Source organism: Dendronephthya gigantea, unplaced genomic scaffold (assembly GCF_004324835.1).
Source record: "Dendronephthya gigantea isolate DGI-Jeju-01 unplaced genomic scaffold, DenGig_1.0 000254F, whole genome shotgun sequence".
NCBI classification, from domain to species: Eukaryota; Metazoa; Cnidaria; class Anthozoa; order Malacalcyonacea; family Nephtheidae; genus Dendronephthya; species Dendronephthya gigantea.
In genome coordinates, this window is record NW_021163264.1 from 26872 (window position 1) to 44462 (window position 17591).

A 17591-nucleotide genomic window follows, 5' to 3' on the forward strand; every position below is an offset into this window, starting at 1 on the left:
ACTTTGCGCCAGCTTTAAAAAAAGCCAACTTTACGGAGCTACTAAATAAGACTCTCATTTTCGGCCATGTTCTTAAGAATATATATAAAAAAGAAAAATTAAGGCCTTTTTAAATTTTTCGATTTCCAAAGCGAAGCGGCCACATCGGCTTGTATGAAAACTAATCACTCCAGCTCCGTTTTCGCGAACCCGGAGCCACAAGCCTGGAGCTGAATATCCTGTCATCAGAATGGTAACTACTGGTCGCAATGGCTGGCCGGCTCATCGACAGTGAACGGCCATTCCTGGTAATTTTCTTCCATGGACGTCTCCAACAATTCCTGACTGTTTATCTGGGATTGGTTCGATGACTGGCCAACAGATGACTGGCCAACAGATGACTGGCCACTGATTGTTGGCGATTTGCTTCCAGCTGTTTGGTGAAGAGCCTGGAATGACGTTTGTTTGGCCATGGCCACGGCAGAGACGTCGTACGAACCACGACGTCTGTGGAAAATACGACGGAAAAAGGATGACAGTCGTTCAGTATATGAACGCTTTACTCGCAACCTTAAAGAGAAAAAAACATAATTTCTATAATTGTTGCCATAGACCCCTAATCCTGATGATTTGAAGAATATTGTCATGCTAATAGACACAGCAAAACAACTTTCACAACTACACAGCCTTGTTTCAAAATGTAAACGATTAGACAGAATTAGAAATAACGTTGCAAAGGCTTCGCAACCAGCAAAGGTGGATAGTAACCAACATCAAATGCATGATTTAACAACTCAGTATTCAACATCAGTACATCAGTAAAGCACGTTTACATCGTCGCTGCGACCACTGACTAGGAACCTAGGCATATTGTTGCACTATTTCGGGATCACACCGTCTCCGAAATACATATTGATATTAGTTGAAGGTGAAGTTACTCACCAGGAGTGCTTTGCAACTTTTTTTATACTTGGTCGGGCCGCTGGGTCCATGCTAAATAATTTTCTCATTAGGTCTTGCAAATCTACAGATAAAAAATTCGAATACAAAATCCTGGATGGCCTTGTCGTATATATGAGAAAAACGAAAAAACAACAAGCAAGATTTAAATATTCTTAGCAACAACGGTTGGTGTAATTGATATGCATTCCAACTTCAAAAGGGAATTCGGGAATATATGTATGAATGCTGATCTCTATATTTTCCGGCTTTCTCTAACCTGTTATAATTTCATGAATTTAACTCACCTTCAGATAAATCATCCAGTTTTGGCGGTCCTGAGATAACATCTGCAAATGTTGTGTAATCCGTAAAAGCTGGTTCGCCGTGCAACATTTCATATATCATGACTCCAATAGACCGCACAGCTTCCTTGCAAGGATCATACAATTCATGCAGAATGTATTCTGGAGGCATATTGTATGGAGTGCCTGAGGGAATAAAACATGTACAATGAAATTAACCAGTCTTTGAATGGAATAAAACTACTAAGCAATGACAAACGACGGAAAAGTTGAAATTTAAGAAAATGAGAAATATTACTGGGGTTGATAGTTTTACAACAGATTAAACCTGACTAAAATTAAAGCCAGTATTTTGAAACCTGAGAAAGTAAATTCTCACAGGTTTGATCAAGGATTTTTAACAATGTAGCTGATGAATTGCTACTTTGGAAGAGAAATTCGAAAGACAAATTTGTTTTATGATAACAAAATCTCACGCTAAAGGTGCATGGGAACGGAATTTGGTGATTAAAACTCAGACAACAGAGATAACAACCTCGTACCCAGGGCCTTTTTACCTCCGCTCCAAGGCCCACGCTGGTACGAGGTTGCAGAGGTAAATTATTCATGACATTCCAGGAAAGTTTACTCACCACAGAATGCGTCAACTAGGTTGCCAGGTTTATGATACCCTGCAAATCCAAAATCAAGCAACTTGATTTCACCAGTATCAAAATCATAAAGGATGTTCTCCAATTTCAGATCACGATGAACGATGTTCTTCTTGGACATCGCCAATACAACGTTGACCAACTTCTTCATGCATTGTTGAGTTTCATCCTCGGTGAAGAAACCTCCAACGTCCCACATGAGGCTTCGGAGATCTTTGCAATGAGTCGGTCTTTCGCAAATGATCACAAATTCCTCAGATGATAAAAACTGATAATGATAGAACTTGATGACATTTGGATGATCTTTCATCTTCTTCAGGAAATACACTTCACTTGGTACATCACCGAGGTCTTTATCCTGTTAAAGAACAATTGTAGGAGAATTCGATATCGTTGTTTAGCAAACGAATGACAACTGTTCGATAGGGTGTCCTAGTACAGTACCCGCTTCTGTCCGCTGTTTCAAAAGTGATGGTGGACAATGCGAAAATGATTACTTTTCTTCATGCTACACAAATCTTTGATACAATCAAAGAACCATTGCTGATTTCACGAAATTTTAGGTAACTTAAATTAATTTTGAAATTCAGCCTGGAAATTAGATACCTCTTTGATTCAAAATGGTAATTCAATATCGTCATGAGTGGAAACGGCTAACAAAATTAATCATTTAATATGTTTGCAACACTCAATTTTCACGGACTGTAAGCTATATCATCTCCTATGCCCATAACGTCAACCTCGCGGAGTTTCAACGACCTTACTGTTACTCACCTTGCGATACTCACGAACCGTTTTATACTTTACAAATTTCAGGGCGACCTAAGAGTAGAAAAAAATTAACCGCTTACATCGATGGTTTTCCTGAAAAATTCAACGGTATGGCTGACAACTAGTAAGATTTGGGCATTTTACTTCATCTCAGAAGCATGGAGGGCATAATGGCAAATAATGCCGAGGATTGTTTGCTTTTGGAAGGAGAGACATTTTGTAAGAATTACCGGTGTTTTTTTGGTTCCTTTTATGGCATAACCCTTGAAAACTCCACCAAATCCACCTTCGCCAATCAAGCCATTTTCGATAAAGTAGTATGTCACACCTGAAAGTCAAAAGCAATTGCTTGTTAATACAACTAAATAACTAAAGAAATATGTAAAGTAAAATGGATTTTAGAATAAAAAAACAAATGCTAAAAAAATAGGTTCGTGATTTCTATAACGTTAGAATCGACTTGCCTTTTGACTTGCAAACTTCAACAAGGTTTTCCCCATCGACAACTCTAGTGACGCGTGGCACATTTGAAGGTTGGGAAGGTTTGACTTGGCTTTCTTTCATGATTTTCCACTTGATGAGTTTTTCTTTCAAAATGTTACGCTTTCTCTTCACGTCATAGATGCTTGGGAATATAAATTGAAAATTTTTTTAATATATCTAAATTGAGGAGTGTAATGGGAATATTTTAATAAATACAGCTGTTGTTAACTTGTTTGTTTACTTTACGGACTGCATGTAGCTACACCATCTTAAATTATCAATAAATACCGCGCCTACCTTTCATTTGTGCTATCTGGAAATGCAGTTGAGCAAGATTGAAGCTATAAACATAAAGAATATCGTTATGGATTAGTGAGTTGACTTGTGCTTATTGTGTTTCTATTTAATTGCATTAATATCAAAATATTATTGAACAAAAACTTTTTAGAATCAAAAGTACTGAAGTTTGCCGATCTTTCATTGTTATTTTGAGATAAATTTAATCTTCAAAAAGAGTTTTGGATTGTAAGTGCTCATTTCTTACCATTTGTTGAGACGACTGTGAGATTTGGAAGAGTTCACCGGCAGAATGTTGGTTTCCACTGTGCATTAATGAAAATAAAGAATATTTAGTTAAAAATGAAAGATGAAGAATATCGCATTTAGAAATTGCTGCCCTATTTTTTACCACCTAATTGTCGGTACAAACATGAAGCTACATATTTGTCGACGTATATAATAGAGGGTGCCCAGAAATATTGCGCTAAGTTAAGATAGGCGCAAACAGGGGCGTGTTTTAAATTTTGGTCGAGGCTGGCGCACACTTAGCAATTTTCCGCGGCCCTTGGATGACCCCACTAAATTCGGCTTAGAAAACGCATCATAAAACCCTCAAACTATAGCACTTTGAAAGACTGAAATCTTAGATAAATAAAATCTTACCAATCCCAGGAATACTCCATGTCAAAGAAGCGTAAAAACTGAAATAGTAAATAGTAAAAAGTCTGGTTAAGTGGAGAGTTGAACTGACTTCTCAAACTCAAACAGCAAAGACGCGCCTTTGAAATAATAACATGTGTTATTTCAATATCTCATAACCATACTACTTCCTAGAATATTTATGCACGGATTTTACAACATCAACTAGAGTAATTTCCTTTGTTTCAAATCATGAATTATATCAGGAAAAATTAGAATACAACCTAAAATTATGCAACTGTTTAGGAGATCAATATACACGTGATAAAAAAGCAAACTTATTTTTCAATTGATAATAAAAAATTCTTTACCTCAGAATACTCCGAGATTTGAGACGCGTTTACGTAATCAAATGAACACTGGACACTACCAGCACTAAAAACGATATTTTGTATTAATGTAGGGGACTTGAAGTGGTAAAAGTCTGTAACCTCACCAAATAAAAGAACAGGTTTATATATTCGGAAGGTAAATCAATTACGTTTATTTAAGTCTTATATTACGTAATATATTAAGTTTTACTAATGCATCCCAAATTCAAGCCAGGAATAGTCGAGGAAAAAGTTGTCAGGTATCGTTGCCTTGTTAGAATTCAAACCTACGCCTTTGCGATGCCGACATTATTATTATCATCGTTATTTTTTCGTATCACAGATGAATAATATTTCCCCAAAATAAAGACAAACACGTGTCAATATAATAAAACATCCTTATGTTATAGCTAGACGCAATGTAAATAAAGATCACACCTCAGAGATCTCTCAAACGTTTCTTCTTCAAACGAAAATACTGATTCCTCCTGTGAAAATTAGAACGTTTATAAGCTTAATAAAGTATTGCTTTAATTCCCGATTTCCAATTCATTCTTAAAATCACAGAGCCGTCCACAAAAGAAAAACACTAATTCATACCTTATAGGAGATCCGAGAATCATTAGAATTGATATTCCTGGACAGAGGGGAAAGAAAAAATGCATTAATAATGTTAAAAGTTTTAAACAAAAATTCCCTTAAAGATCGAAGCGCAGTCTTAAACATTTAGACAGCGAGAAACACGCAGAATCCAATTCTAGGCCATTCATACGCCTAAATGTAAAAATGTTATACAAAATTCTTATTACAAAGCCGTATACAAGATGTATGAGAGTATTTTTAAACTTTGGCTTATTCATGCACCGTTTGAGCTAAACGCCTTTCGAACAACCGCTCCCAGAAAGTTTGCTAAATTTTTGTCCTACTGACAGAAAAAAAATTCCATATAAACTAAACATCTCCCCCTTGCGTTGAAAGATGAGGGTAGCTAAATGAGTAAGAAGCACTTGTATGGTTTGTCGTGACGCAAGGAATACCTTTTTATTATTATACTTTATAATAATATTACGTATTATTATCATCGTTATTTTTTCGTATCACAGATGAATAATATTTGCCCAAAATGAAGACAAACACGTGTTAATATAATAAAACATCCTTATGTTATAGCTAGACGCAATGTAAATAAAGATCATACCTGAGGGATCTCTCAAACGTTTCTTCAAACGAAAATACTGATTCCTCCTGTGAAAATTAGAACGTTTATAAGCTTAATAAAGTATTGCTTTAATTCCCGATTTCCAAATCATTCTTAAAATCACAGAACCGTCCACAAAAGAAAAACACTAATTCATACCTTATAGGAGATCCGAGAATCATTAGAATTGATATTCCTGGACAGAGGGAAAGAAAAAATGCATGAATAATGTTAAAAGTTTTAAACAAAAATTCCCTTAAAGATCGAAGCGCAGTCTTAAACATTTAGAGAGCGAGAAACACGCAGAATCCAATTCTAGGCCATTCATACGCCTAAATGTAAAAATGTTATACAAAAATTCTTATTACAAAGCCGTATACAAGATGTATGAGAGTATTTTTAAACTTTGGCTTATTCATGCACCGTTTGAGCTAAACGCCTTTCGAACAACCGCTCCCAGAAAGTTTGCTAAATTTTTTGTCCTACTGACAGAAAAAAAAATTCCATATAAACTAAACATCTCCCCCTTGCGTTGAAAGATGAGGGTAGCTAAATGAGTAAGAAGCACTTGTATGGTTTGTCGTGACGCAAGGAATACCTTTTTTATTATACTTTATAATAAAATATTACGTATTATTATCATCGTTAATTTTCGTATCACAGATGAATAATATTTCCCCAAAATGAAGACAAACACGTGTCAGTATAATAAAACATCCTTATGCTATAGCTAGACGCCATGTAAATAAAGATCATACCTCAGAGATCTCTCAAACGTTTCTTCTTCAAACGAAAATACTGATTCCTCCTGTGAAAATTAGAACGTTTATAAGCTTATTAAAGTACTGCTTTAATTCCCGATTTCCAATTCATTCTTAAAATCACAGAGCCACAAAAGAAAACTAATTCATACCTTATAGGAGATCCGAGAATCATTAGAATTGATATTCCTGGACAGAGGGGAAAGAAAAAATGCATGAATAATGTTGAAAGTTTTAAACGTTTAGAGAGTGAGGCCCCCAAAACACGCAGAACCCAATTCTAGGCCATTCATACGCAAATGTAAAGATGTTACACAAAAATTCTTATTACAAAGCCGTGAATTGACGTGGAACGGGCGTTTGGATTTACGCGCGCGTTTTTATTTGCGCGTGCATTTACTTTGTTCGTTCCGCTGAACTGCGGTGTTTAAGTATAATTTTGATTTCCATTTCTTAAATCAAATCTCAAAACCAGTTTACGTTGTCGATTTCGACGGTGAACTAAATTCTTTCCTTCCGAAACACAAGCGGAACTGTGTAAACACTTTCTCTCTTTATATTTATAAATTAAGCTTAATAATACGCAAAATGAATTAAAACAAAAAATATATGTAACCACAATTATTTTTACACTAAACAATAAAATCTTAAATATACTTACATATTTTCTCGATAATTTCAATGTAGAATATTGAACAGCAATATAACAACGCCTTTGAAAACAATTTGCAACGAACTAACTTCGCGAAATGTGAACCTCTCGAAAAATTTCGACAAGTGAGCGGTCCTTTGTTGACGTAGATAATTAATACTTTTGCGCCCGCGAGTTTTGGTGAGCAAGCGAGACACTGAGTCAGCGTTCGCGATTACCTCGTAATATGGAAAATGTATAGTATAAATAAGTACCTATAATTATTTTATGTAAGTACATATTTATGCTGAAGTATGCAATCTACAATCTTGTGGTAATGTACAACGATTTCTTAAGCCTCGTTGACTCTCATTTACACCAGAGTGTTCAAAAAGTGCCTATAATATACGTAGTGATTCTTTCTTCAAAGGTGATTTATCTTGAGCCATTTTAGCCGAACATCAGATTTACAGTCCTGTTCGTCGTTTTACATTACGCCACGAGTTGTTAAATTCAAAATTATAATGTATCTTCAGAATGTGTGCAAGGAAAAAGTTCTGTTTTAAAACATTCGGCGGTTTAATTGAACTTACTCAAGAAACCTTTGCTCAGATTTCATATTTTTAGCTTTAGGAACCTATCTACAGGTCTGTACCAATTGTGGCATCATTGCGATTTTTGGCTGTGCTCTTTTTCCGGAAGAACTTTAGCAGTTGTTGTCTTGTAGAAGCGAGGTCTGCAAGGTTGCTTGCTACAATCATGCAACAACTAAGTCTTCCATACTCAAAAGATCCACAGAAAATTTCTGTGTGATGATCTTTGAAAGGAGGTATTTTATTCTTTATACATAAAGAACATCCCCTTACAATATTGTGTGCTTCGTCGAAGATGATAATACTCTTTGAAATATCAATGTCGTTTGATTGCATGACTATATTAAAGAGGAAAACTTTGTTGGATATATTTAATATATCTTGACCAATTCAGCTGAATGAGCTATCCCTACAGATACAGGCTCGATGCTAGGGGGGAGGGGATGGTAGGTATACGAAGATACTGATCTCTTACGTTCAAAAGAATGCATGCAGGCTTATGGATTCAAAAATACATACCAAGCAACTCGCGGTAAATATTTAAAAACCGCTTCTTTTCACGAGAGTGAATTTTTTTAGGCGGAAAATCGGCTTTAAAAGCAGTCAAATCGAAGAGTCGAGTCAAATACCTTTGTATCGATTAAATAATTGTACGGCATGAATACAATGTCAGCATTTTTCACAAATGGAATTTTTCACAGATGAAATAAGGACAGCGACTATAAAAATAATAAATATATCAAAACGATCAGGCTCAAAATGACTTACACGAACTTGTCGCATTTATTGTCACCTTTCTTTCTTCCCAAGTCGAACAAGATCCTCAATATCCAAAATCTCCGATGCCAACTCTTACAGGAATCATCTACACACAAGAGATACAGAAATTAACAATAAGTTCCTGTTTAAATGAGCTTGTTAGGCATGCAATAAAATGCAGGCCCGTTCTAGACGTCGGACTTTTTATGTGCCGAATTGAATGCAAAAACAGACTAAAGACTCTAGGTTCCGAACATGAATGGACCATATAAATTCATCACTCTAGTTAGATTGACAGGGGAAAGCCCTCAAATTTAAAGTGTCTATTTGCAAGGGAAATACCAAACAATCTCTGACGATACTGTATTCGCCAATGGCAATGGCCGAATAGCCAAATAAAAACACTTCTTAGTGGTAGTACCTTGTTCAAGCATATTATAGTAATGACACGTCTTTGATAACACTTTCGTACGGCAAAAATGCCTGTAAAAATAAAAAAACCTTCATGAACTGTGGGGATTATTTTAAGGGCAAAATATCCCGAGCGTGGTTATACTACTACCTATGCACCTATACTGTAGATAGTGAATTATTCAGTTTATCGACCTGGCAAGAAAATGGGTATATGGTATGTATTTCAGCTACAAGCCTGTTTACCAACGAAGTCATTTATACTTGCCTTGGCCGTGTGTGTTTCTTGTTCAGGAACCTGGGGATGAATGCACAGCTGGTCACGTGATCCTAGCACGCATACTTTCGGTCTGAAACAAAAATAAATAGAAAACGTCAATTTCAAATTTTCCTCACAGTTAAATCTTAGTTTCCCGGTTGAACTCAGCACTCAGGGCTTCATGTTAATCGTGTTACCCTGCGTTGTTTTTGCGCTCGGGTTTGAGGCTGTGAATGCCGGGCTTAATTCAACCTCAAGCCAGTTGAAATTTGAAAATGCCTTATATCATATGAGCCGCGAGTATAATTAACTTACTTGTAAACTGTACTCTTCAGTTCATTTACGACTTGTGTAAGTTGTGAATGAGTTCTTGATGTGTAGATGATTTTTGGGATTAAATATTCGGGAGATTAATAGAGAAAAAATATATCAGGAAGCTTCTCGGTTAGAATATTTAGCTGAATGTGAGCTAGATAAGCAGGATATGCTCACATCCAAATAATCAAAGAAACAATAGCTATACGCGTTTATAAATATATTATTATAAATATGGCGGTGAATATATTATTGTGAAGTGATAAAAAATATTATGAACGAGTACATTTTAAAAGACAAACAGGTTGACCTATGGCAAAATTATCTTGTTTATTTGACGTCAGATCGTTTGATAAAAGGCTATATAAAGGCTCATTGCAGAAATCTTAAAGAATATAAAGCAAACAAGTAAGAAAATCTTTGAAATTGTACTTTCTGAGCGCATGTAAAACACAATTGCTTTACTACATCATTTCTGTTGTTTGGTCATGCGATGAAAAAACGTGCAGCTATTGGTTCTTTGATTAATTATAGCGTCTAGCCCGCATTCTGATTGGTTCCTGAGGTCGCTACAGTTTCTCCATTTTGGCGCGAAATCGTAACATTCGCATTTTAGATCCGCCGTTGAGAAGTATATCAGCAAAATGTTTACTATTTTTCGCTTGGTAAGAAATATAATATCAATATTACAGTTTCAACCGGGTTCCTCTTCACCATTTTTACATTTTAGCCCTTTGTTTTATTGAAAATGTGGAATATTCCTAAACAAGTTCGAAATTCTAATTATTGAAAATGGCAACAAAATCTAAAAGCAACACATACGCCATTTTTCAGGTAAACATAATTTCATCAGATTATATGAAGATTCATGAAGATGTTGTTTTGAAATTGTGTTTTTTCTAACCTTTTACAGTAAGTTGTGTCTTGTTATTAAGGGCAAAAATCACAATGTAAACAAAGTTATACGAAAGTTGAATGACTTCAGAAACCTGTTGCGCTTGGAATTTTCGTTAAAAATCGTTCCGTGTATCAATTTCGAGACTTAATTATAGGCTGACAGAAGATACCTGAACTATAGATCTCGCTACTTTATTTTCATAAAAACTAGACTAAATGCCCTTATGGACTTTATGCCCAGATAATAGGCAATATATATGCGTTCAAATCAGACTCACATTTTACAATAGTTTACCTTCACTTCACTTTACATTTACGGATTTTACCTTCACTTTCTTCTGACATCCAGCCATCAGCAGCATGCCCAAGGTTTCTTTCTAAATCATCACAAAACTGGCCACTTGCTTTATTTTCTTGAACCTTCATACTCAGTTGCAAGCGAGCTACAAATGTGTCTCTCCAGGCCAGTGTTGCACAAAGTAAACATAATGTTTTTCCAGTTCCTGTTGGTGATTCTAAGATACCATTTTTACCCTAAAAATGCTAGGATGTTATTGTCTGCAGAAAGCTGGCTATTTGTGTTATAATGTATGGGGTGTATGGTGGGGTGAGCCACAATTAGGCAGGGTGGGGGTGAGACATATATAACACTAAAAGAAAAAAATACACAGCTTTTTAGTAATTGTTGATAACTTGACTCATATATTAATGACAAACCCAAAAATAATTTACATTAATGCAAACCAACCCTTAACACCTAATTATATTTTAGCAACATTTAGTACAAAACTTTGAACTTTAAAGATGGAGGAGCAAAGGTAAGATATTATAACACAAAACAAATAAAATAGTTAAATAGTAGACACAAAAATTGATACAAATAAAAATCATATTTGTGTGAATTAATTGCCAGATAATGTGCTGCTACAATTTTCAAGTTTTCATTCTTGTGGCTAACTGTCAGGTAAAATTCTTTTGTTTGTACCAAAGTCGAAATGATGGAAATTAAAGACATTAAAGGGCTGTTTACCTGAGCCCTAGCGGAAGGGAAGGCTAGCCCAACCTGTAGGGCTGTTTTTCACCTCTGTTTACATGAAAAATTTTAGCCCCACATCTAGGGCTGAGTCTGGATGGCACATTTTGGCACTAAAAACCAAAATGGCTGGCAAAAAAAACACAAAATTATTATTTTCATTATTTCATTTAAAATATCTTTACTTTTCCTGATGATTTTTCAACAGTATACTCTGTTATTGCTTCGAAAAATTAATGAAGAAAGCTGGAACCGTCAAATAGTGTCATCGCTGATGTCAAATCTTTAGCTATAGCTGGCCCTGTTACGTTTACATGGAAAATTTCCAGCCCTACCAGGCAAGATCTCGGGTAGTCAATAACGAGATCTCGCCTGGTAGGGCGCTGGCCCTCCTCTAATGAAAACAAAATTTTTCTTTAGTATGGATTCATAGTAGCACGAGCTATCTCGCTTGGTAGGGCTAGCTAGCCTTCCCTATAGGGCTCATGTAAACAGCCCTCAAGTGATTTTTTAAAAATATACATTGGCTGGTAAATCTGAAGATTTTTGTGTGGGTTAGTGCGCCAGGAAGCAAAATTGTGAAATGCAGACATTTTAAGATTTTGGTCCTTTCTTTTCTAATTGATTAATGATTAACAAAGACTAAATTTATTGTAAAAATATTTCTGGAATGGATCCAGATTAATAATAGCTGATATTGATGGAAATTTTTTGATAATCTTCTGCAACTGTTCATGCTATACCCTTTTTAAAATACAGGAACAAAACGTGTTATTTGTGAGTTTATATCACCAAGAGTACTGTACTAGTACTACATAAACATTGAGTTAAAATGCAAATCAACAGATAAGAGAATAGGAATGCATCAGAGCCGATGTCTCAGCAATCAGAGACTAACAAGAATTGTACACAAGACTCTCATAATCATCTCAGACAAGGACTATGTTAAACACCATCAAAATTCGAAACAAAATAAAATGTAAGCCAAGTACCAACCTCTTGCAAACATTCAATCACTTTGCTCATATAGTTTACTTGGCAGTCGTAAGGCTTGTATGGGAAATCAATTTCGACTCCCCGTACCTTGATCACTGGCATGGTTGAACGGTGAGTCTAAAATACTACATTTTGTTGCAAAAGTATTCGCCTTTAAATTCTACAAAGTAACAAAAGCAAACGATCATGAGCAAATGCTTATTTTTTTCACAATTTGCGCCATTTGTCTTCGTTAGTCCTCAGTCTTCTCAGGACGGGCACTGAACTCATGCTTAACCTGGATGGTTGAATAACTTGGCAGCTTAAACTCGAGTAAACCTGAAATAGATCTTATGCATAATGACGTAACAAGCCGTGACGCCTGCAGAGAATTCTTGTTTTAGTAGTCACTGCGAAAAATTCAAACTTACATGTATCTACTGATATATATTCATAATTTCATGCACTTAACAACTATTTACAATGATGTTTGCAATTGATCTTATACAAACATTTGCACAGCCTGTTCTCTAAACTAGTTTAATAATGCTCCTTTACTCTCCTGCAATCACAGTCAGACCATTGGTCTTATAATGGCCGAGAGTTCTCAGCAGAATACTCTCAGACGGTTCATAGGTAATTGTCGACACTTGCCGTAACTTTCTGGTTGATCAAAGCAGCTCTCTGCCAGTGGCTTCCACATGGTGATGTTAACTTTCTCCGGAATGGTGCAGGTCAGGTGAATTTCTAACTTCGATTGATCATTGAAGAGGAGAGTACCAAAAAGAGCAATTGGCACTAGGATGATTGACCAATTACCGAGAACATGAATAAGTTCATAGCTGTATAAGTTCAGAGCATTAGCTTAGTTCGTCAACACTGCTCGCAAATATGTTCTTCCTACTGGCCACCAATGAGATGTCTTATTTGATGGCAGAATGGTATGACAGGATATTCAGCTTGGCGTTCGTGGCTCCGGGTTCGCGAAAACGGAGCTGGCTCCGAGTTCGCGAACCGGTTTCATACAAACCGATGTGGCCGCTTCGCTTTTAATACAATATTGTTAAGAACATGGCCGAAAATGAGAGTTTTATTTCATTTAGTTTGCTCGCAATAGCTCCGTAAAGTTGGCTAATTTTTGCACAAAGTTGACTGGTCAGCGGCATGGGCGACGGCAAGGGTTTATAAAAGTTCGATTTACTAGCTTAGTTTTTGTAAAAACCAAAAGATGGCGATTCGAGAGAAAGCTTATGAGAATATCTTCTAGCTTGCGAAATCACGACAGGCAACTTGTTTAAAGTCTAGCAATTTGATTTCATGCACGTACCCGTAATATAATTGTAATCCCTTCGCGAAGGCAACTAACCCGGTTTCTGCAAATTCTTGTTTTTCCACATAGGTTTTTCCACATATGATCAATGTCAATGTAAATGTCATATGATCAATATAACATTTGATCATATGACATTTACATTGACATTGATCATATGACATTTACAGTTCAATAAACCTTTGTGGAAAAACGCAGTAACCGGGCTAGTTGCCTTCGCGAAGGGATCCGGATTAATTTTATGTCACGGGTGCGTGCATGAAATCAGACTTTACAGAAGTTGCCTGTCGTGTTTTCGCAAGCTTGAAGGTTAGAAGTATTAGGATATTCTCATAAGCTGTCTCTCGAATGGCCATCTTTGAGTTTTTACAAAAACTCGTCGTAAAGCTAGTAAATCGAACTTTTATAAAGCTGCCGCTGACCAGTCAACTTTGCACCAACTTTAAAAAAAGCCAACTTTACGGAGCTACTAAATAAGACTCTCATTTTCGGCCATGTTCTTAAGAATATATATAAAAAAGAAAAATTAAGGCCTTTTTAAATTTTTTCGATTTCCAAAGCGAAGCGGCCACATCGGCTTGTATGAAAACTAACCACTCCAGCTCCGTTTTCGCGAACCCGGAGCCACAAACCTGGAGCTGAATATCCTGTCATCAGAATGGTAACTACTGGTCGCAATGGCTGGCCGGCTCATCGACAGTGATCGGCCATTCCTGGTAATTTTCTTCCATAGACGTCTCCAACAATTCCTGACTGTTCATCTGGGATTGGTTTGATGACTGGCCAACAGATGACTGGCCACTGATTGTTGGTGATTTGCTTCCAGGTGATTGGTGAAGAGCCTGGAATGACGTTTGTTTTGCCATCACCACGGCAGAGACGTCGTACGAACCACAACGTCTGTGGAAAATACGACGGAAAAAGGATGACAGTCGTTCAGTGAATGAACGCTTTACTCGCAACCTTGAAGAGATAAACATTTCTTAATTGTTGCTATAGAGGCCTAATCCTGATGATTTGAAGAATATAGTCATGCTAATAGACACAGCAAAAAAACTTTCACAACTACACAGCCTTGTTTCAAAATGTAAACGATTAGACAGAATTAGAAATAACGTTGCAAAGGCTTTGCAACCAGCAAAGGTTGATAGTAACAACATCAAATGATTCAACAACTCAGTACTCAACATTAGTAAAGCACGTTTACATCGTCGCAGGGACCACTGACCAGGAACCTAGGCGTATTGTTGCACTATTTCGGGATAACACCGTCTCCGAAATACATATTGATATTAGTTGAAGGTGAAGTTACTCACCAGGAGTGCTTTGCAACCTTTTTTATACTTGGTCGGGCCGCTGGGTCCATGCTAAATAATTTTCTCATTAGGTCTTGCAAATCTACAGATAAAAAATTCGAATACAAAATCCTGGATGGCCTTGTCATATATATGAGAAAAACGAAAAACAACAAGCAAGATTTAAATATTCTTAGCAACAACGGTTGGTGTGATTGATATGCATTCCAACTTCAAAAGGGAATTCGGGAATATATGTATGAATGCTGATCTCTATTTTTCCGGCTTTCTCTAACCTGTTATAATTTCATGAATTTAACTCACCTTCAGATAAATCATCCAGTTTTGGCGGTCCTGATATAACATCTGCAAATGTTGTGTAATCCGTAAAAGCTGGTTCGCCGTGCAACATTTCATATATCATGACTCCAATAGACCGCACAGCTTCCTTGCAAGGATCATACAATTCATGCAGAATATATTCCGGAGGCATATTGTATGGAGTGCCTGAAGGAATATACATGTACAATGAAATTAACCAGTCTTTTTGAATGGAATAAAACTACTAAGCAATGACCGGAAAAGTTGAAATTTAAGAAAATGAGAAATATTACTGGGGTTGATAGTTTTACAACAGATTAAACCTGACTAAAATTAAAGCCAGTATTTTGAAACCTGAAAAAGTAAATTCTCACAGGTTCGATCAAGGATTTTTAACAATGTAGCTGATGAATTGCTACTTTGGAAGAGAAATTGGAAAGACAAATTTGTTTTATGATAACAAAATCTCACGCTAAAGGTGCATGGGAACGGAATTTGGTGATTAAAACTCAGACAACAGAGATAACAACCTCGTACCCAGGGTCTTTTTACCTCCGCTCCAAGGCCCACGCTGGTACGAGGTTGCAGAGGTAAATTATTCATGACATTCCAGGAAAGTTTACTCACCACAGAAAGTGTCAACTAGGTTGCCAGGTTTATTATAGCCCGCAAATCCAAAATCAAGCAACTTGATTTCACCAGTATCGAAATCATAAAGGATGTTCTCCAATTTCAGATCACGATGAACGATGTTCTTCTTGGACATCGCCAATACAACGTTGACCAACTTCTTCATGCATTGTTGAGTTTCATCCTCGGTGAAGAAACCTCCTACGTCCCACATGAGGCTTCGGAGATCTTTGCAATGAGTCGGTCTTTCGCAAATGATCACAAATTCCTCAGATGATAAAGACTGATAATGATAGAACTTGATGACATTTGGATGATCTTTCATCTTCTTCAGGAAATACACTTCACTTGGTACATCACCGAGGTCTTTATCCTGTTAAAGAACAATTGTAGGAGAATTCGATACCGTTGTTTAGCAAACGAAGGACAACTGTTCGATAGGGTGTCCTAGTACAGTACCCGTTTCTGTCCGCTGTTTCAAAAGTGGAGGTGGACAATGCGAAAATGATTACTTTTCTTCATGCTACACAAATCTTTGATACAATCAAAGAACCATTGCTGATTTCACGAAATTTTAGGTAACTTAAATTAATTTTGAAATTCAGCCTGGAAATTAGATACCTCTTTGATTCAAAATGGTAATTCAACGTCGTCATGAGTGGAAACGGCTAACAAAATTAATCATTTAATATGTTTGCAACACTCAATTTTCACGGACTGTTGCTATATCATCTCCTATGCCCAAAACTTCAACCTCGTGGAGTTTCAACGACCTTACTGTTACTCACCTTGCGATACTCACGAACCGTTTTATACTTTACAAATTTCAGGGCGACCTAAGAGAAGAAAAAAATTAACCGCTTACATCGATGGTTTTCCTGAAAAATTCAACGGTATGGCTGACAACTAGTAAGATTTGGGCATTTTACTTCATCTCAGAAGCATGGAGGGCAATATGGCAAATAATGCCGAGGAATGTTTGTTTTAGGAAGGAGAGACATTTTGTAAGAATTACCGGTGTTTTTTTGGTTCCTTTTATGGCATAACCCTTGAAAACTCCACCAAATCCACCTTCGCCAATCAAGCCATTTTCGATATAGTAGTATGTCACACCTGAAAGTCAAAAGCAATTGCTTGTTAATACAACTAAATAACTAAAGAAATATGTAAAGTAAAATGGATTTTAGAATAAAAAAACAAATGCTAAAAAAATAGGTTCGTGATTTCTATAACGTTAGAATCGACTTGCCTTTTGACTTGCAAACTTCAACAAGGTTTTCCCCATCGACAACTCTAGTGACGCGTGGCACATTTGAAGGTTGGGAAGGTTTGACTTGGCTTTCTTTCATGATTTTCCACTTGATGAGTTTTTCTTTCAAAATGTTACGCTTTCTCTTCACGTCATAGATGCTTGGGAATATAAATTGAAAATTTTTTTAATAGATCTAAATTGAGGAGTGTAATGGGAATATTTTAATAAATACAGCTGTTGTTAACTTGTTTGTTTACTTTACGGACTGCATGTAGCTACACCATCTTAAATTATCAATAAATACCGCGCCTACCTTTCATTTGTGCTATCTGGAACTGCAGTTGAGCAAGATTGAAGCTATAAACATAAAGAATATCGTTATGGGTTAGTGAGTTGACTTGTGCTTATTGTGTTTCTATTTAATTGCATTAATATCAAAATATTATTGAACAAAAATTTGTTAGAATCAAAAGTACTGAAGTTTGCCGATCTTTCATTGTTATTTTTGAGATAAA

The 17591-nt window shown here is 36.3% G+C and overlaps 2 protein-coding genes and 2 long non-coding RNA genes across 4 annotated transcripts in view; all 4 read right to left on the reverse strand.

Annotated features, from left to right (window-relative positions):
- LOC114540912 overlaps positions 1–17591 on the reverse strand; it is a 62697-nt gene that overhangs the window by 14793 nt on the left and 30313 nt on the right. The window contains exons 15-27 of the mRNA XM_028560908.1: positions 6373–6422; positions 5774–5810; positions 4855–4904; positions 4417–4480; positions 4070–4107; positions 3672–3729; positions 3425–3468; positions 3109–3269; positions 2875–2972; positions 2648–2695; positions 1856–2231; positions 1227–1409; positions 922–1003 (exon numbers count right to left, since the gene is read on the reverse strand). Coding sequence (XP_028416709.1) covers positions 922–1003; positions 1227–1409; positions 1856–2231; positions 2648–2695; positions 2875–2972; positions 3109–3269; positions 3425–3468; positions 3672–3729; positions 4070–4107; positions 4417–4480; positions 4855–4904; positions 5774–5810; positions 6373–6422 — 1289 coding nt within the window. The remainder of the gene's footprint in view (positions 1–921; positions 1004–1226; positions 1410–1855; positions 2232–2647; positions 2696–2874; positions 2973–3108; positions 3270–3424; positions 3469–3671; positions 3730–4069; positions 4108–4416; positions 4481–4854; positions 4905–5773; positions 5811–6372; positions 6423–17591) is intronic.
- On the reverse strand, positions 8229–8453 carry LOC114540903. Its single transcript, XR_003689151.1, has 2 exons — positions 8393–8453; positions 8229–8318 (listed from the first exon to the last, which is right to left on the reverse strand). It is a non-coding gene; the product is annotated as an uncharacterized LOC114540903 (long non-coding RNA).
- Positions 9035–12500, reverse strand: LOC114540905. The gene is made up of 3 exons (XR_003689153.1): positions 12270–12500; positions 10567–10774; positions 9035–9119 (listed from the first exon to the last, which is right to left on the reverse strand). It is a non-coding gene; the product is annotated as an uncharacterized LOC114540905 (long non-coding RNA).
- LOC114540896 (serine/threonine-protein kinase pim-2-like) lies at positions 14149–16494 on the reverse strand. The gene is made up of 5 exons (XM_028560903.1): positions 16446–16494; positions 15822–16197; positions 15198–15380; positions 14895–14976; positions 14149–14541 (listed from the first exon to the last, which is right to left on the reverse strand). Exons 2-5 carry the CDS (start codon positions 16147–16149, stop codon positions 14244–14246), a joined length of 891 nt encoding a protein of 296 aa, XP_028416704.1. The 5' UTR covers positions 16150–16197; positions 16446–16494; the 3' UTR covers positions 14149–14243.